Below are 19077 nucleotides of genomic sequence, written 5' to 3' on the forward strand. Positions count from 1 at the left end.
ATGGCAGACATATTCCATGGTTCCTCCTGCTTAGCGATGCCCTGGGAGACCGTCCTTTCCTCTTACCCAGCGTTGATTGCCATTTTGGGCAATTTTTACTGGGATTCCCCCTCTTCTCCCCAGAAACTGCTTCCGCGGCTCTTTCCGACACCATTTCTGAGGTCCCAAATGAGGAAACGGCACCCAAAGTGGGGAAAAAAAAGGTTTTCCTTGCATTTCGTTATGGGGCAATCCTCTTGCACAATCTGGCGACGGGGTTGTGATCAAGCGCCTTGCTCACGTTCACAGCTGTCATGTGTTCTTGGCCGCTTCCTTCCCCTTGTCGGAAGAATAATTTGGGGTTCCAATGCGAGCTGGGGGTTGCGCAAGAATAAATAAGAACGAGGTCCGGGCAGCTGTGAGGAAAGAAGAAATATTTATTCCTAAAAGCAAGGAGTTCGCCTTTAAGGGCAGCTACAGGGAAATGGGGTAGAGAGAGACCGTTTTATATGGGGAGCTTGTCCTGGATGTGGAAGTGTGTACGTGCTGATTCTAGAGTGACACTTGAGGGGCGTGCACGTGTGTGTGTGTGTGTGTGTGTGTGTGTGTGTGTGTGTGTGTGTTTATTTCTTGAACATGCAGATCCTCTGGGCGACCTAATTTAATTGACTCCGTTTGTGTTTGCAGGCCTCATCCTTTGATATGTGGATTATTAGGTCTGGGTAATTTATTTGGGGATTTGAGGAAGTTTGGGTCAAGGATTCCCCCCCCATTTGCCATTTTTACTTTGATGAATTGAGTTTCAGCTTGACCGCCCATTATCTGGTGGAGACACTGATTCTCAAGACCACGTTGGATATTCTGTTAATATTTTACGGGAAGACAGAAATGGTAAAAAGAGGAAATATTTACAGCCCGAAGTTTTCAACTGGAGATCAAGTAATCTTTACGCTTCCTTCTTTTCAGAGGTTTTCGCCCTTCTCCCCTCAAACAGCCCCCTCCCCCTCCCCGATCTTCTTAAAATTCCAGCTGCCCCCCCATCCTTGCAGGCAGACAATCAGGGATGAACACATCAGAGGACCCCCCCCCTATGTAAAAATGGACTGTGACACCTGTCCTAAGTGAGCCAATGGGACACCTGCTGACTCTTTGGGCCAATTTGGCTTCCAGGTCTGGGAGGAAGTGAGACCACCAGTCTGGACAAAGGTAGGAGGTGAAAGGACAGGTCTAGGGGGGGGGGGGTTGGTAGGAAAGCCTAGTGGGAGGAGGAAACACACACTCTCTGTAAAGTTGCATACATTTCTCTAGATTAGTGCTATGCAAAGGAAATTCTCCTGCATTTCTCCCTCTGCTGTTTCCATTGTTTGCTGAATGTTCTTAAGGGAATTAAGGGTGAACATTCTCCAGTGCACAGGTCCGTGTGTGTGTGTGTGTGTGTGTGTGTGTGTGTTTGTGTATCCTTGTGCTGCTGAGTGTTCATCGCACAATCTTTCTCCAGGCATCTGCAACTTCCTTGGCTCCCTAATTTTTACTTGCACCCCCGCCCAGGTAAGACAGCCACCCACCCAACCCACCCCCCTTTCAAAGCAGCCCCTTTCAAAGACAGGCAGTTTGGTCTAGTGGTTAAGTCACCAGGCTAGGACGCAGGAGAGCATGAGTTCGAGTCCTGCCTTAGCCCCGAAACTGGCTCGGTGACTTTGGGCCAGGCAATCTGTCTCAGGTCAGCCTACTTCACAGGGCTGTTGTTGCGAGGGGGGAAGAGGAGGAGGAAGATGAGTTATGGCTGTCTGAGGAATTCTGGGAATTGAAGTCCACAGTTCAAAGTTCCCAAGGTTGGGGGGGGAACCCATACTAAGATAACAATTTTAGATTTGAACTCTGTAATTCCAGTCCCTTTAATTGTCCTTCTCTGATTTCTTTGCTCAGACATATAAAGAGAGGTTCCCTTTCCTGGAATCAACTTGGAGCACAAGAATGAATCCACTGTCAGACAGAGAGGGGAATCTTTCCGGGGATCAACCCAAACCTTTGGAACACTACATACGCGAAGGTCAGTTTCCTCTCTTCATGAAAACAAGCCCTAATTAGAACAAGACTAACCAGGTTTCCGTGGAAAGATGCAACCCAGGACGGCCTCCGTGTTTGAGGATTGTAAGTTGTTAGCGGGACTTTTAAAATAGTATTCCGGAGGTGTAAATAGACTCCGAGGATGCCCTTAAAATACAGGCAGTCCTCATTTAGTGGCCAGACGTGGGACTGGCAATTCTGTCATTAAGCAGAGGGGTCACTGTGCGGGAAATCGTGCGACCGAGACTGTTTTTTCTTTTTCTCAACTCCTCCACTCTTGGAATGCTCCTTCCAATGGCAGTGAAGTAATTAGCAAAAATGGAACTGTTTGTACTTACATTCAATGGAGAGGAAGGGATTGTAAGAGAGTAAGCAGGCACACAATGGCGATTATACATCAAAAGCAACAGACTGGCAGCCACAAGTGTGTTATACAAAGAGCTCGATGCATCCCTCACTGTCTGTCGGCTTACTCTCTTGTAATCCTGTGCGCGTCCTAGAAACAGAGTTCTGTTGAAGAAGAGCTTGTGTCTTTCTTCACAAACACAGTAACAAGTCTGAGTTATTTTTCAGGCCTGAAAGAGCTGTATGAGGAAGAGCTTCTGTGCGACACAACTATCGTGGCTAAAGGGGAACGATTTTCCTGTCACAGGTATTGTGCTATGATGCACTTAGCTTTTTTGTAAGGGTGGCCAGAATTTACTGCCTAATGGAGGAGACCTGGGCAACAACACTCCCCCCCCCCAAAATAAGTGAGTCCTATTTCTCTCTGCCACTCCACTACAGCAAGATCAGTCCCAAAAATTGCAGAGAGAAAAAAACATTGGCAAATCCTGGAGAATTGAGGTGGAAAAACAGAAGCCTCTTTGGCCAGGCAGGAAACACTTGGAAAGCCAGAGGGAAAAACAACAGTTATTTTGTGTTTCCTGTTCCTAGGATACTCCTGGCGGCTATCAACCCCTACTTCCGAGCCATGTTCTCCAACTCTTTCCGAGAATGCCAGGATGGCAAGGTGCTCCTGCAGGACATGGAGCCCCCCATTATTCAAGCGGTGGTGCAATACTTCTACACGGAAGAAATTGTACTCACACCTGAGATTGCCGAAGATTTGTATGAAGCAGCCAGCCGCCTCCAGATCCTTCCTCTGCTGGAAAGCTGTTCCAGGTAAGCACCAGGCTGCACAATGCCTGCTGGATGTTTTTAATTGGGTGGGGGGACCAATAGTATAGGGTTTCCTGCCTGAGCAGGGGGTTGGTCTAGAAGACCTCCAAGGTCCCTTTCTCCTTTCTTCCCTCCCTCCCTCCCTCCCTTCCTTCCTGGTTGCTCCTGCCCCCTTATGCCCCCTCCTGTCTTCGCAGCTACCTACTGGAGCACCTCTCTCCGGAGAACTGCCTGAGCATCTACCAGCTGGGCTACTCTCACAACGACCCTGCGCTCTTCCAGGAGGCCAAGGGCCTGGTGCATGCCCACTTCAAGCGCCTGTCCCAGGAGGCCCCCGCCTTCCTGGACCTCAACCCCAGCACCCTGGAGAGCATCCTGGCTTCCGACAACCTGCTGGTCTCCTCGGAGCTACTGGTCTACCGGGCCGCCTGGCGCTGGGTGCAGGCCCAGAGGGCCCTGCGTCTCCCCTTCCTGGCCCGCCTGCTGGCCCAGGTACGCTTCCCGCTCTTCACCCCTGAGGAGCTGCGCCAGGTGCAGGCTGAGCTGCTGCAGCGGCCCAAGGAGCTACGCCCACGCTGGCAGCGCCTGAGCCGGCAGGAGCGACTGACCCGCTGCGGGGGGCTCCGACGAGGCATGTTTGACACCTGCATCGTCTGCGTGGATCTCTTCAACCTGGAGGGCCCAGAGCTGCGCACCAAGGACTTCCAAGTGGGCTGCTACGACCCACAGGCCGGCCGCTGGGAGAAGCTGCCGCTGCAAGAGCGCCTCTACTGTGCACGCTGTGTGGCCTTGCATGACCGTCTCTTCGTCACGGGTGGGGTGCGCACCGACGACTCCTACTCGAGCGCGCTGCACGAGTACAGCCCGCTGCGGGGCCGCTGGAGCAGGCTGGCGCCCATGTCAGTGGCCCGCGCCTCCCATGGCTTCCTCGCATGGGGCGGCTGCCTCTTTGCACTGGGCGGCTGGCGCGACTTCGAGGACTACCTGGACTCGGCTGAGAGGTACGACCTGGCCGAGGGGCGCTGGGTGCGTGTGGCCCGCCTGCCGCTGCCACTCAGCCACTTCGCGGCAGCTGCGCTGCGGGGGCGCCTCTACCTGGTGGGCGGCGCGACTGAGGAGGTGGGCGCCTGGTACGCGTCACGCAAGGTGCTGATCTACCAGGTGGGCGCCGACCAGTGGAGCCAGGCCTTCCTCAGCAGCGGCGGCTACTGGGCAGGCGCTGTGGCCATGAGCGAGGGCATCTACGTCATAGGCGGCTATTTCCGTGGACGCACACGGCACCAACAGCCCACGCGCAACCGTCGGCCCGAGTCTGACGGGCTGCGCTGCACACGGCGCTGCTTCTTCCTGGGCGCCGACGGGCGTGTGGACCGCCGTGTGGCCGTGCCCCCCTTGCCCGTGGAGCTGGCCGGGGCTGGTGTGGTGCGCTGGAAGCAGCGCATCTACGTGCTGGGCGGCGAGAATGTGGCGCTGGGCCGGGGACGGCGGGCCAATGGCGAGAGTGAGGAGGAGTACTACAACACCGTCTACTACTGGGAGCCCGGCGCCCCCCGCTGGACCCGCTGTCAGGAGCGGCTGCCCTTCGCCAACTGGGGGGTGAGCGGCTTCGGCTGTGCCGCCGTCAAACTGCCCAAGAAGCCCATCCTGGAGCTCTTCCGCAAGACAGCTGTGGCCCTGACCGGGCTGGAGGTCCCTGCCTGCTGAAAGGGGACCCCCATCCCCCCTGCCCCCCTCTCCCTCTCTCTCCCTCTCTCTCCCTCTTTCTCTCTCATTCCCTCTTTCTTTCATTCTTTCTCTCTTTCTCTTGCTTTCTCTCTCTCTTTCTCTCATTCTTTCGTTCTCTCTCCCTCTCTCTCTTTCTCCTTCTCCCTCTCTCTCTCACACACACACTCACACACAAACACACACAGGGCCCCAACTGGGGAGACCCCTTTGTCCCGCACAGAGTCTAGAAAGAGAAAGTACTCCCTTGCCTACACACACGTGTCTGCCTTTCATTCCTGAGGGAGGGGCCGGGTATCTGGGCAAATTATTTTACTTTTGCAATGTTTAAAATGTTTTCACCCAACCCCACAGGAGAGACCCCCCGCCCAGACTGTGCCTTCCATTGCCCCTTGAATTTCTTGAAAAGAAAAGAACTTGAATATCAGTCACCAAACTCCATGAAATTCTAGCCGATGGTAACTTGAGGTCAGCTGAGGACACCAACATCTTCCAAATGGGATGTTGTCAAACCTGCTGGAATTTGGTGCTTTGGAGACATCGGAACGTCACTCTATGGGAGACCTTGAGCGTTCTGAGGTCCTTGGTCTTTGTAGCCTTTCAGTAATCTTGATAGGCTAGCACGCCAAGGCCCATAGAAGCCAGATGTGATTGTACATCATTAGAGTAGCATTTATTGAATATTACCACTTGAAGTTCACACATGAAGCCGAAGAGGGTGGTGGGAACTATGATTTCGGGACGGCTGACATGACGACTACCGAGGTCACTTGGAAGAGCTGTAGAATATGAGGCTTGGGCCTCAACAACGTTGTGCAACCAAATCTGCTGATGCCTTCCCGTGGCACGGGGATTTCAGCACCAGCCCGGTGCCAGCGAGATTCACCCGGTTGCCAGGAGTAAATCGCTTTGTACCGCTGGGTCAGATCTTCTCCTCCCAACACGTAGATCCGCTTCCCGCAGCGCACCACCCCTGCGTTAGCCAGTCCCCGTCGCAGCTTGGGGACGGCCACGTTGACATTCACCTTGCCTGCCTCGCTGACAAAGAAGCACTTACGGGTGCCGTGACGGTTCTCGGGCACCAGCGCCCTCTCCTCCCAGTCCTCGGGCTTCTTCTCAGCGTATCCTCCGAAGATGTAGATGCCATTCTCAGCAGCCACGGCTCCCGCGGCGAAGAAGCCCGTGGCCAGAGGGACCTGTGTCCACGTGTTGGAAGCCATCTCATAGATCAAGATTCCCTTATGGAAGAGCCAGTGGTTCGAGATTCCCGTGGTGCCCCCGAGGAGATACACCTTCTTTCGCAACACGCCAGAGGCTGAGTGGCTCAGGGCAAAGGGCAGCTTGGCCATTGGGGTCCAGGTCCCCATGGCGAGGTCAAGGCTCTCAGCCAGGTTTAAGAAACTCTTGAATCGGCACCAGCCACCCATGGCGTAGAGTTTTTGGTTGTCAAACACGAAGCCGTGGGCCACCCGGGGCACTGCCATGGGCGGGAGCTGCAGCCACTGGTTGGTGAAGGCGTTGAATTCGAACACGGCGCTGGAGTACGCGTTCTTGTAGATACCTCCTGAGAGGTAGACCCTGTCTCCGTTGGAGGTACAACAAGCTTGGGTCAAGGCCTTCAAGCCAGGAAGTTTCTCCCAGATTTCGGCCTGCGGCTCATAGCAGTTCATGTGGGTCTCTTCGCTCGCCAACTGTTGATAGTCACACATCTGGGTGTCGATGCACAGAATGTGTGGCTTGTACATGCCTAGGCGCAACGCAGGGCTTTGTTGCAACCGTTCTGGGCCGTCCATGACTTTCTGTTCTAGATCGAGGTCACCCCATCTCTCCAGATCTGCCTGGAGTATGTCCTGCTCCTCGGGGCCAAAGAGAGGGAAGCGGACGTGGCACAGAAGCTCTCCAAGGAGGGCGGTGCGCTTCCCGGGCTCGCTCTGCACCCACCGCCGCACGACCTGGTAGACCCTGAGCTCGGAAGCGACTTCAAGGTCATCGGAGGAGATCACGGTGGCAAAATCACCAGAGTCCAGTTGGAAGAAATTGTCCTCTTCAAAGGCCCGGTCAAAATTATTGATCAGGAGCTGGAGAACAGCGTGAAGGAGAGGCTGGCTGTGATGCTGTTGAGCTAGGGAATACATCTCAAAGCAGTTCTGGATGGAGATGTGGGTCACCAGGAAGCTAGGAGGAGAGAGAGAGATGGAGTAGGAGAGACCAGCTTGGTCTTCAAAGAGAAGCTAAAAGGACAGGTTGGTTTTTTGGAAGAATGAGGAGAGCAACAGGAGAGAACATTTGAAGCTCAGGGTTGAACTGGGGGGTCCCTGGCGCTCTCTGAGCTTGGTGGTTTTCTTGAAGACCTTTCACGACCCAATTAGGGGACATCATCAGTGCTAGGAGGGACTGGATTTGCAGAGGAGGAGGAGGGGGGGAGGGGAGGTCCTCGTGGTTTCTAGCCTGCCTCCTTTTACCCACTAAAAAAAGCTCTTTGGGTTGTTGTTTTTTTAAAACCATCTTTTAAAAACCAATTATTTGGATTGTTTAACCGATTAGCTACCCTAGTTTCCTAAGCACAGAAGGAACAGGAAACTCTTTATTTGGAGCCTTGCCTGTCCTGTCATGCCTTCACCCCCCAAGGCTCTCCCATTTGAGCACGCTTTGTGGTGGCTTGGACGGGAGACCACTCAGAAAATCTTAGGGACGAGATCAAACTCTAATAGAGATCCAAGCCCTTTGCAACATCGTCGTTCAACATCTGCAAACTTACCTACAGCAGACGATCTGCAAGGGGGTTATCTGCAGCCGACTGGCTCCCGTGAAGAGTAACGGTGCCAGCTCGGGCGTGAGTGCGAGTTCCTCCGTGTAGATGTATTTCAGGATGTTCTGCATGATGGACGGAGACACGCCCTGCAGATGGACCTCCGTCCCTTCCAGCTCTTTCCCACCTTTGATGAAGACGTCCCGGAAATAAGGACTCACGGCTGCTAGCAAGGCCCTGTGACAAGAGGCAGATGCCCGTGTTCCTGGTTTAGACCCGTGTGGCATTTACGAGTGCAATGGTCTCCAGTCCTAATCCCCGGAACAACGTCCCTGTGAGGCTGCTGGCCCTGAGGGGTTTTTTGCAGGGGCAAACAGGAAGCTCTTAATTCTCTTCCAATTTTTCTGCATTGTGTTGTATTCTATTCTATTCTATTCCATTCTATTCTAATTTTTCTGTATTGTATTGTATTGTATTCTATTGTATTCTATTCTAAAATTTTCTGTATTGTATTTTGTATTATTTTATTCTATTCTAGATTTTTCTGTATTGTATTGTATTGTATTATTCTATTCTATTCCATTCCATTCTATTCTAATTTTTCTGTATTGTATTATATTGTATTCTATTCTATTCTAGATTTTTCTGTATTGTATTATTCTATTCTATTCTATTCTATTCTATTCCATTCCATTCTATTCTAATTTTTCTGTATTGTATTGTATTCTATTCTAGATTTTTCTGTATTGTATTGTATTATTCTATTCTATTCCATTCTATTCTAATTTTTCTGTATTGTACTGTATTGTATTTTATTATTCTATTCTATTCTATTCTATTATTCTATTCTATTCTATTCTATTCTATTCTATTCTATTCTATTCTATTCTGTTCTGTTCTGTTCTGTTCTGTTCTGTTCTGTTCTGTTCTATTCTATTCTATTATTCTATTCTATTCCATTCCATTCCATTCCATTCTATTCTATTCTATTCTTAGTTTGGGACCCATTGTGGATAAAGCTGAGAGCACGGCTGGTCTGCAAAGGGATACCGTGGGAGGCTCTTACCTGTGGCAAGGAAACTTCTGTCCTTCAGCCACGAGAGTGATGTCACAAAGCAGCTCCCCCTGGTACATCTCGGTCAATCCTGGCTTCGGGAAGAGGACACATGCTCAGTTCACAAGCCAACATCCAAACCCCAACATTCTCCCACGTTGCACCAAAGCTCAAGCTTGAGCCAAATTCTTGAGCAGTGGCAAAAAGGATGTAAAAATTCACACTTGGATTTTTTCCCCACCCCGAACGTGACAAATGTTTCCTTTTAGAAAAGTCTTATGCGTGCCCTCAACTTACAACGGTTCATTTAATGACCATTCAAAGTTACAACAGCACTGAATAAAGGACCACTTTGCCACATTCGTTAAGCGAATCAATGCAACTGTTAAATTAGTAACCTGGTTGTTAAGTGAAGCTACTCCCAGGAACGGTTAGAATAGAATAGAATAGAATAGAATAGAATAGAATAGAATAGAATAGAATAGAATAGAATAGAATAGAATAGAATAGAATAGAATAGAATAGAATAGAATAGAATAGAATAGAATTAGAATTAGAATAAAGAATAGAATAGAATAGAATAGAATAGAATAGAATAGAATAGAATAGAATAGAATAGAATAGAATAGAATAGAATAGAATAGAATAGAATAGGACAGAGTTGGAAGGGACCTTGTAGGTCATCTAGTCCAACCCCTGTGCCCAGGCAGGAAACCCTGCCTACACCATTTCTAGGGTTGTGTGAACCCTTCAAAGTTGGGACACCTTCAGTAAGAGGTCGTTTGAAGCTTACCTTCTTTCAGGCCAAGAGGTCTTGGTTTAAGCTTGGTGACCTGTCCTCTTTTCTGGCTAGTACTCATCGTGAGCTAGAAAACAAAGAACGGAAGAGGCTCATAGCCAGCCTGCGATGGAATGAAAGATTGGCAGTTGCATCAATTGTAGCTGAATGGCCTTTCACCTTGTAATACTTCTCCAGGATGGTGTGTAGGTGCAGGCAGAAGGGCTCTCTTATTCCCTGCTCCGGCTTCGTGGAGAGAAAGCAGTGCCGGCAATAAATTGCTTATTTATTTATTGCATCCTGAACTTGCCATGCTGGCTGGGAATTTTGGGTTTGTAGGTTGGGAACGCACAGGGAGATGACAGCCCTTCTGATCCTAGAGGCTCTGGGTGTGGGTTTTCTTACCTCTGCAGTGCGGCAATGAGCCAAAAGTTATAAAGAGCGTCAGAGGGGAAAAAAGGTCACACTACCCTGGACCCATCAGCCTGGGCCAGGGCGGTGCCCAGCTCGCCTGGCAGAGTTGCCTCCTGCCCATCCGCTCCTCGGGGCTGCTCCTCCAGAGTGCTCTGGTGCCCCCCTGCCATCCATGGAGGCTGAGGAGCTCTGTGCCCAAGAAGACCCAGCGTCCAGCCTCTCTGGACGCACGGCCATTGTGATGTCACATCTGCACACTGACCTGTGTGCAGACAAAAGGCAACGGATAGGCTAGAGTGGAATCTGAAATTCTTCAGGTTCAGATTTTGTCTGAAATGGTCTAGGGTTTCCTGCCAGCAGGGGGTTGGACTAGATGACCTCCAAGGTCCCTTCCAACTCTATTATTGTTGTTGTTGTTGTTATTGTTATTATTATTATTCAGGGAGAGCCCTGGGTAGGCACAGATCCCTGGGATGAGCTTGTTAGATCCCAGCAATCCTTTGTAGATTTCTTGACCGTGTTTTGAAATCGGTCGCCGGTGATTTTCCTGAGAGCATGCCGGGAAAACGGAGGGACAATGATTTTTTTTAAGAGGGAGTGTTTGCATTTTGAAAGTGGTTCCAGTTATTAAGATGTTAAATGAAATGGTATCTGATTTTCACTCTTTGTAAAATGTCCAGATTGACAAGGAAAGTTTGCTTGGGAGAAGGAATTAAATATTACGTGAGGATAGCTTTAATTCCAACAGGTAAAACGCAAAGATTTGTGCCAGTGTTTCTCAACTTGGACAATTTTAAGAGGGGTGGGCTTCAACTCCCAGAATCCCCCAGCCAGCATGCTTCAAGATGGGTGGACTTCAACTCCCAGAATCCCCCAGCCAGGACGCTATGAAGGTGTGCAGACTTCAACTCCCAGAATCCCCCAGCTTCCACTGTGCAAGACTGAATGAGAGACCTGAGCAGCCCCCCACAGACCATCTGTGAGACTAATACTTGCTCTGTGCTTTATTATTTTATTATTATGGTATTATCAGCCAGCAATAACAGAACAAAACGTCGTTCATTTCTTCCACCGAGGTCCAAATCTTTAGTGGAGGCGACAAAAGTCATCTGCAATCTTCATGCTCCATCTTTCTTCTCGCCTTTCTGATCACCCCCTTCAAGACCAAAACAGGAAATTAAAAATAACAGGCGTTGAACACGGAAGTCGTTTTCTTCATCTCTCTTGGCCGCAACTTTGAACGGTCACTAAACAAAGTGTCGCAACTCGACCCCGTGTACACAAGAGGAGGAAATATCCCTTCGGGTTTACAGAAACCTACCTGAGCAGAAAGAGTTTGGACACACAAACCGGACCTGGTAATCGTGGCAAAATCCTCTTTTCCCCTGGTCAGTGTGGATGCAGGCGAAGCCGTTCACCGGGTCATTCCTGAAAGCAGGAGAAGAACCACCAGAACACAGGGGTGTCCTCAAGTTACGACCAGAAGTGAATCTGGCTTCCCCAATCACTTGGCTCGTCAGAAAGTCGCAAAAGGGGATCGCATGACACCTTCCTCCCCCCTTCACGGGGCTGTGTGACGGTCGTAAGGGTGAAAAGTGGTCATCAGCTGCTTTTTCTGAGTGCTGAACGGTCACTCAGTGAAACGTTGAAAGCTGAGGTCTACTTGTATATATTGAGCAAAAAAAGAAAGTTTTTGGACTCAGCAAAAAGGCGGGAGGGGGCAACTCGGCACCTTACCAGGCAAACTGCTGTCCTGTTTGGAAAGCGGGGACCCCTTTGAGGGTCTCCACCTCTATGGCGAGGGGGTTTTGGCACACAGCTTTGGGGAGTTCTTTCCGGATGTAGTAAACCAACTCGTAATCCCCCGTGCCGCATGGGTTGTCTCGGTTGATCCATTGCGTCTTGCAGACTAAGAACGGACAATAATCATAATCACAATCACAAAGAAAGTAAGTTATTGGCATTAGATACCAGCGCGTCGTTTTTCTTTAAAAGTCCTCGCCTTACGACTGCCACCGAGCCCCCAAATTTCGGCTGCTAAGCGGGACATTGGTGAGGTGAGGTTCTGCCCATTTTAACCACCGTTCTTGCCACGTTTGCTAAGTGGATCCCTGCAGTTGCTAAAGGGGTAAGTTTGTGAAGTGAACCCCCATCGACTTTGCTTGTCAGAAGGGGATCACGTGATCCTAGGATGTTGCAACCGTCGTAAATGTGAGTCGGTTGCCAAATCTCTCTCTCCGCGGTGGCTTTCAAGCCATTCTTTTAAAAACGGTGGGCCTTTTTAACTTTCTTTTGACCTTACCTGGCACGGCACTCTGAGAAGCGGTTACGTCCAGCTGTGGTTCGGTTTGGACTCGTCCTGTGGAACAAATGAAAATAAATGAGGAGGAGGAGAAGAGGGAGGACAGAAGGGGAAAGGAGAAGATGGAAAGAAGGAAGGAAGGAAAGGAAGGTGAGAAGGAGGAGGAAGAGGTTACAACGAGTTGTATAGTCTCAGACGCCTTACCTGTCGTGGAACTCTGGAGAGACGTCCATCTCGTTGGCTCACGAGTGGCAGGAGAATCGGTGCTCGAACTCTGCTGCGGCTGATCCTTCTCTGTTGACGGACATCAACGGAGGGTTTACTTACTTTGGGGACCCCAACCCACCTCTTGTCCCCCCAAAGAGCCCCCCCCCGGAGCTTGAAGAACAGCTCCCGTAGGCAAACTGGGCTACTCTTCCCGATGGACCAGGTTCATCAAAAAGCAGCGTTTCTTCAGCTCGCTCCATCCGGTCCCATCAGGCGCACGGAGTGATTAGTACATTGAGTTTAGGGAGACGTGGCAGGAAAAAATGTTACCTCTGTGCGTGTGTTGTGAGTGCCTGAGAAGGTGTGTAGGGGACGTGCATTGACTTCTGTCAAGAGGCAGAAGAAAAGGGCTGGAGGTCTCAGAATCAGGATCGAAATGGAGCTAGATGTTGGCGACAAACTGCAGGCGCAATTAAGCTGCAGGTTATTCTTCATTCTGCTGCTTTTTCCTTCCCTCCAGGGTTTTGTTACTCACCGCAGAAGGATTTGGGACATAGGAACCTCACGCGGTAGTCCAGACACAGAGTCCCCTTGCCTTGCTGGGCGTTGACACAGGCAAACCCCTGCTTAGCATCGTTTCTGTCAAAAGGACCCATCCAAAGCAATGTCAGATCCCGAAGGAGAGGGAGTCCGCTCCGCTTACCCAGGGAAGGAATCTAGTGGCCAGGAATTGGGATTTTGCGGTGCGTTTTTCCTCCACCCTCCTCCTCACTTTTCCTTTTGGGCTGTGTCTCATAGATTGGAGACGTGTGTTTTTCTTAGGTGCGAAGGCTAGATAATAAGACAGCTACATTCTGCTTTGGACGTGCAGAGAAGGCCAGAATCTCACATGGCAAAATACTGTCCAGTTTCGGAGGCCGGGACCCCTTCCCGGGTTTGAACCTCGATTCCGACGGGGGAAAGGCAGAGAGCGTCGGGGTTTTCGTCCAGGAGGTTGTGAAGAAGCTCGTAATCCCCCGTGCCCGAAGGATTGTCCCGATCAAACCATGCAGTTTTGCAAACTAGGCCCCAAAAGAAAAGTATAATAAAAAAATAAAAATTCACGACACGCAATTTAAAAAATTCCTGCTGACCTATTTCCTTGCTTTGACCGTAACTGGAAAAATAAGTAGAAAAAAAAACAAACAAATTGCGTTCCTTTTTCCCAAACTCCTTCTCCTCCTTCCTCCTCCTTCCTCCCCCTCTCCTCCTCCTCCTCCTCCACAAAAAGTGGAGAATAAACTCACCTCCTTCTTCAACCTGGACCCCAGTTGTGACTTCTGGAGTAGTTGGGGTGAGGACAGTCCCAGGTTCCGAACTTGAGCCTGGGGTGAAAAAGAGACATTCTCAATGCATATTCTGGAATAATTTGGATATTAGGGAGAGAGAGAAGAAGAGGGAGAGAGGTCAGCCCTGCGAGGTGGTCCAAGTAAGAAGCACATCAAGGTGTATTAGCTTTAATTTTACTGTAAGGTGACATTCAACAAAATCTTGCAGGTCCTTCCCTCCTCCCCCCCCTCACCTTTGCAACCTAAGAAACTTAAGGAGGGTCCCTGCTGAGATGCTTCCCACGCCCCTTTTCCATCCATGGGCTCAGCGACCTGTTATCTGACTGTGGTCTAGTCAGTGTCTCTTCTCCCTGTTAAGCCGAGGACTCCCCGCGCTATCAGGAAGATAACCTAAGCATTTTGCAGGTGTTTATTAGGGCCACCCTCGGCTCTAAATGCTCAATGAGCAGTCCGCAAAACAGGGATGATGATCTCTAGGTACCTTTCACCGGAACCTCTGGGGTGCTCTGAACTTGCCCCAGGGTGGAGACCGGGACAGGAGAAGTGATGGTCTCTTGGCCACCTGCAGAAAGAGGGAATCCCCCAAATATTATTTCTATTTTTTTTTCTTTTCTAATATTTATTTTATATAGTGGTCCATATACGTTTGTAGCCAAATGCACTCACCGGAACAGAAGTCTTGTGGGCACACGAACCGCACACGGTAGTCATGGCAACGCCGTCCTTTTCCTTGCATGATGTTGAGGCAAATGAATCCAATCGTTGCTTGCTTCCTGCACCGGACAAAGAACGAATGACATTATGAAAATAGTGTCCCGAAGGTTGCTCAATCCACAGCCTAGGATCAACCCCCAGGTTGGCTGCAAACCCCACTCCCTTCTAGCACTGATGATGTTCCCTACTTGGGTCGTGAAATGTCTGCAAGGAGACCACCCGGCTCAGCGAGCACCAAGGACCCCATAGCTGACCCCGAGCTACAAACGCTCTCAAATATTTTGAAAATGTCGCCATCTTCAAAACTCACACAGCAAACTGCTGCCCCGTTGCCAACGCGGGGATCCCCTCCAGAGTTTGAACCTCTATTTGCCTCGGCAGGCGGCAGATCTCGCCGGGATGTTGGAAAAGGATGTCAGCCAGCAGTTCGTAATCTCCACTCTTGGCAGGATTATCCTGGTTAAACCAGCGTGTGTAACACACTGCAAGGAGAGCGAAAGAAAAGAGAGGAAGATGGATGGAGAATTCTTAGTGATGGTTTTTAAGTCCCTACATGGCATGGGTCCGGAATACCTCGGGGACCACCTGCTGCCGGCGTCAACCCCCCTCCGCCCTGTGCGTTCCCACAGAGAGGGCCTCCTCAGGGTGCCTCCAGTCAGAGAATGCCGGCTGGTGGCCCCCAGGGGGAGGGCCTTCTCTGTGGGCGCCCCGGCCTTATGGAATGAACTGCCGGTGGAGCTCCGGATGGCACCGGATCTCCGCTCCTTCCGGCGCGGGTTAAAGACCCACCTGTTTGAACAAGCTGGCCTGGCCTGATGGGGAGTTAATTTGGGTTTTTAAATATTTGTATATTTTACTGTTTTATCTTGGGCATTAATTTAATTCTATTTTAACTTTTGTAGTTTTGTACTTTTATTATCTGCCCTGTTCACCGCCCTGAGTTCCTAGGGAGAAGGGCGGTATAAAAATTTAATAAAACTAAACTAAACTAAACTCCCCTTGGCTTCCAGGGTGGGAAGACTCAGTCCCCAAAGAATTACGCCTAGTCCTCGACCTACGACAGTTTGTTTATGTTTCGCTTAGCAGGGTCAGGCTCCGTTTTGGTCGTACGTTTGAGGAATGCCTGGACTGGCTTACCTTGCTTTGAAACCGGAGATGTCTCTTGCTGCTTAGGGCTGGGGATTAGGGTTTGGGGAGCGACGGGCTTCAGTTCTGGCGTGGGTGGGCCTTCTCCCTCTGCAAGGAAAAGGAACGGAATTCGAATTTGGGGCTGACGGTCTTAGCTTCCATCAGGGAGTTGAGTTGCTTTGTTTCTCCCTAACCTTTTGTGGGGCCCTGGGTGAGAATCTGCTGAGAATCAGGGGTGGGTGGCGGGGGCGGCGCGCCTTCCTCTTCTTTGCATTCAAGCACGCCGTCGTATCCTATCAGGATGGAAGCAAAAGCTGGGTTAGGGGTATCAGCTGGCCAAAGGAAAGAGACCCCCCCCCACGGAAATAATCCGGCTAGGTGGGGGTCCTCAGAGTCATCCTGCAGATAGGCTGCTGCGGAATATTTCGGTTTATTATCCATTGCCAGCTAAAACGTTAATTTCTTCCAACGTTTGTCTGCTTCTACTTTGAATTCCTCAATCCACCAGTGGCCTCCACCCTCCCCCGGGAGTTGTGCTATTTTAAACCAGGATTTGCCGTATATCTGCTTCCTTCTTCCTCTCTCTTCCTCCTTTCATTCTTCTTATTCTATCCTCCTTTTTCCTTCTTCTTCTCCTCTTCCTCTTCTCCTTCTCCTTTCTTTCTTATAATGCCCCCCTCTTCTCTTTTTCTTCTCCTCCTTCTTTCCCCTATCTTCCTTCCTTTCTCCCCCTTCCCCTTCTTTTCCTTCCTTCCTTCTCCTTCTCTCCTTCTTTTCTCCTTCTCCTTTCCTTCCTTCCTACCTCTCTCCCTCCTTTTCTTTCCTCCTCCTCCTCCTCCTTTATTGATAATTCTCATTAGAGAGACGGAGGCTACACATTTCTTATTAAGGTCCACCCCATATTTTGCTTCTTTAGAGAATGTTGATATGACCCAAGGCAGCTAGGATGTCAACTCCACCACAAGAAGGCATCATTTCTGGACACTCCTTCCTATCCATTCATCTTCCAAGAAGACCACAAAACCTTTCATTGAAGGTTTCTGATTCCATCTTTACCTCCTTTGAAGCTCTCCGTGGTTTCTTCCAGTTGGGGGTGTGGGGTCTTTGCTTTAGGGAGACTCGTCTTGGGTCTTACTGGCACTTGGGGGGTGGGTCCTGAAGGGAAGAGGCAAGTCAGAAAGTGGGATGGGAGGCTGACCTCTTCACAGATATTCTTCAATCAGCTTGGGACACGTCCACTCCCATCGTTAGACCAAACAGATATGACAGAAGACAGCAGCAATGTTTCTGGTGTCCGACAGAAGGTGGCATCCTTGCACAGCGTTTTCCATCAGCTCAACTTCCAAAGTTTCGACGGAACATTCCTAGTTGATTGAACGTTTCGGCTTTCCATATTTACCTCCTTTGAAGCTCTCCGTTGTCTCTTCCGGTTCAGGATGTGGAGTTTTTGGAGCAGGGGCTGTAGTCTTTGGTCTTACTGGTACTTGGGGGGTAGGTCCTAAAGAGAAGAGGTAAGTCAGAAGGTGGCTCTAGGCCTACGACAGATATCAGGCAGAAGGAGGAGGTGGAGGAAGATGATGGAGGAGGAGGAGGAGGAGGAGGAGGAGGAGGAGGAGGAGAAGAAGAAGAAGAAGAAGAAGAAGAAGAAGAAGAAGAAGAAGAAGAAGAAGAAGAAGAAGAAGAAGAAGAAGAAGAAGTCTCTAGGCAATGCAGCATCCCTCATGTTGACCTTACCTTCCTCTTGGCCCGTGACCTGAAAGGTTTGCTTCGGTTCAGGGTGCAGCGTCTGGGGTGGCAACGTCGTCTTTTCCGTACTGGAGGGTGCCGGGGTGCTGGAAGCAACTGGGAGAAAGACTCAAGGTCGTTGGCTCCCACCCTCCAAACAGATCCCACACACCCCTCCCATTTCCCTCGGTGCTTCATCACTATCCTGGTCTCAAGCTTGGTTATTTCTCATTCAGCCCAACCCAGCTGAGGTCAGGATCGGAAAAGAGTCCGTATATGCCAGGCCGTCTGTGCAAACCCACAAATACGGCCTTGGAAATCGTCAGGTCTGAATCTACTCACCGGGTGAACAGAAGGATGCTGGGCAAATGAAGCGGACTTTGTAATCGAAGCAGGATCTGCCTTTGCCCTGCTGGGCGTTGACGCAGGCAAAGCCTTTGGTGGGACTCTTCCTGGGGGGAGAAAGAGGGGAGGGTTGCAATCGGTCCCCCCAGGCGAAGATTTCGGAAGGATCCCCGCAACCCTCTGGCCCAGGTGGGGCAAAACCTGGATAGGGGGGGTCTTCTCCTCCGGAGGCAGGGATTTCAGAAAAGAGAGAGAAAGAGTGGGGGAGGAGAAAGTGGCGGTGAAGAAGGAAGGGAGGAAAGAGGAAGGGAGGAGAAGGAAGAGTGATGGAGGAGGAGGAGGAGGAGAGGAGTGGTGGTGAAGGAAAAGCAGGAAGGAAGGAGAAGGAAGGAAGGAGAAGGAGAAGAAGGAAAGAAGATGGGAGAAGAAGGAGAAGGAATGGGGAGGGAGGAGGGGAACCTTCTGCCCTTGACTCGGACACAGCAAATGCTTGAATCCCCTTCCTTCTCCTCCCAACTCTCCTCTATTCCCTCCCTCGAACTCGGGGAAAGCTCATTGGCCTCCCTCGGCTGGAAAAGGCTCTTCGAAGCCCACCAGAAAGAAGCCTCACACTGAGAAGCGCTGCCCGGTTTGGAAGGCCGGGAGGCCGCTGACCGTCTGAACCTCAATCCCAATCGGTGGCGAGCAGATTTTCTCTGGATTTTCATCCCAGAGTTCCGCCAGAAGCTCATAGTCGCCAATACCGGAGGGATTATCCCGGTCAAACCACTCGGTCTTGCATTCTGGAAGAGAAGGGGTTAAAAGGACTTGAGCCAGGGGCTGGTCTAGAAGACCTCCAAAGTCCCTTTCAGTTCTATTTCTATTCTATTTTATTCTATTCCATTCCATTCCATTCTAATTTTTCTGTATTGTATTGTATTGTATTGTATTGTATTGTATTGTATTGTATTGTATTGTATTGTATTGTATTGTATTGTATTGTATTGTATTGTATTGTATTATTCTATTCTATTCTATTCTATTCTATTCTATTCTATTCTATTCTATTCTATTCTATTCTATTGTTTCATTCTTCTATTCTATTCTATTCTATTCTTTCTATTTTATTCTATTCTATTCTATTCCATTCCATTCTAATTTTTCTGTCTTGTCTTGTCTTGTCTTGTATTATTCTATTCTATTCTATTATTCTATTCCTATTCCTATTCCTAATTCCAATTCCAATTCCAATTCCAATTCCAATTCCAATTCCAATTCCAATTCTAATTCTAATTCTATTCTATTCGGACTCCTTGCATACCCAAGAGCCTCAATCAATCCTTTCCGGGTAGTCCCCGACTTACGGCCACAGTTCAGCCCCATGTCAGATCCTGAAGCAGCACGCTTTGCTTACCCAAGGAAAGA

General features: G+C 49.9%; 3 protein-coding genes and 2 long non-coding RNA genes across 5 annotated transcripts; 1 reads left to right on the top strand and 4 right to left on the bottom strand.

Moving 5' to 3' along the window:
- Positions 1-2096: 2096 nt before the first annotated feature.
- LOC310647997 (kelch-like protein 18) lies at positions 2097-4911 on the top strand (the record flags this gene model as incomplete). Its single annotated transcript, XM_083375629.1, has 4 exons — positions 2097-2130; positions 2620-2698; positions 2983-3210; positions 3405-4911. The coding sequence occupies 4 exons, from the start codon at positions 2097-2099 to the stop codon at positions 4909-4911; spliced, it is 1848 nt and encodes a 615-aa protein (XP_083231755.1).
- Positions 4912-5657: 746 nt separating this feature from the next.
- Positions 5658-10094, bottom strand: LOC310647998 (kelch-like protein 38; the record flags this gene model as incomplete). Its single annotated transcript, XM_083375630.1, has 5 exons — positions 5658-7104; positions 7688-7915; positions 8745-8823; positions 9526-9598; positions 9981-10094. 5 exons carry the CDS (start codon positions 10092-10094, stop codon positions 5658-5660), a joined length of 1941 nt encoding a protein of 646 aa, XP_083231756.1.
- A 1653-nt stretch (positions 10095-11747) lies between these two features.
- On the bottom strand, positions 11748-12499 carry LOC310648195. Its single transcript, XR_014494032.1, has 3 exons — positions 12431-12499; positions 12227-12283; positions 11748-11833 (listed from the first exon to the last, which is right to left on the bottom strand). It is a non-coding gene; the product is annotated as an uncharacterized lncRNA (long non-coding RNA).
- Positions 12500-14234: 1735 nt separating this feature from the next.
- On the bottom strand, positions 14235-16914 carry LOC310647999 (uncharacterized protein; the record flags this gene model as incomplete). The annotated part of the gene is made up of 7 exons (XM_083375631.1): positions 14235-14323; positions 14428-14534; positions 14786-14957; positions 15613-15711; positions 15798-15896; positions 16660-16758; positions 16857-16914. 7 exons carry the CDS (start codon positions 16912-16914, stop codon positions 14235-14237), a joined length of 723 nt encoding a protein of 240 aa, XP_083231757.1.
- A 36-nt stretch (positions 16915-16950) lies between these two features.
- On the bottom strand, positions 16951-17772 carry LOC310647900. The gene is made up of 3 exons (XR_014493980.1): positions 17671-17772; positions 17338-17445; positions 16951-17101 (listed from the first exon to the last, which is right to left on the bottom strand). It is a non-coding gene; the product is annotated as an uncharacterized lncRNA (long non-coding RNA).
- Positions 17773-19077: the final 1305 nt, after the last annotated feature.

Source organism: Vipera ursinii, assembly GCF_947247035.1.
Source record: "Vipera ursinii genome assembly, chromosome: 17".
Classification (NCBI taxonomy): domain Eukaryota; kingdom Metazoa; phylum Chordata; class Lepidosauria; order Squamata; family Viperidae; genus Vipera; species Vipera ursinii.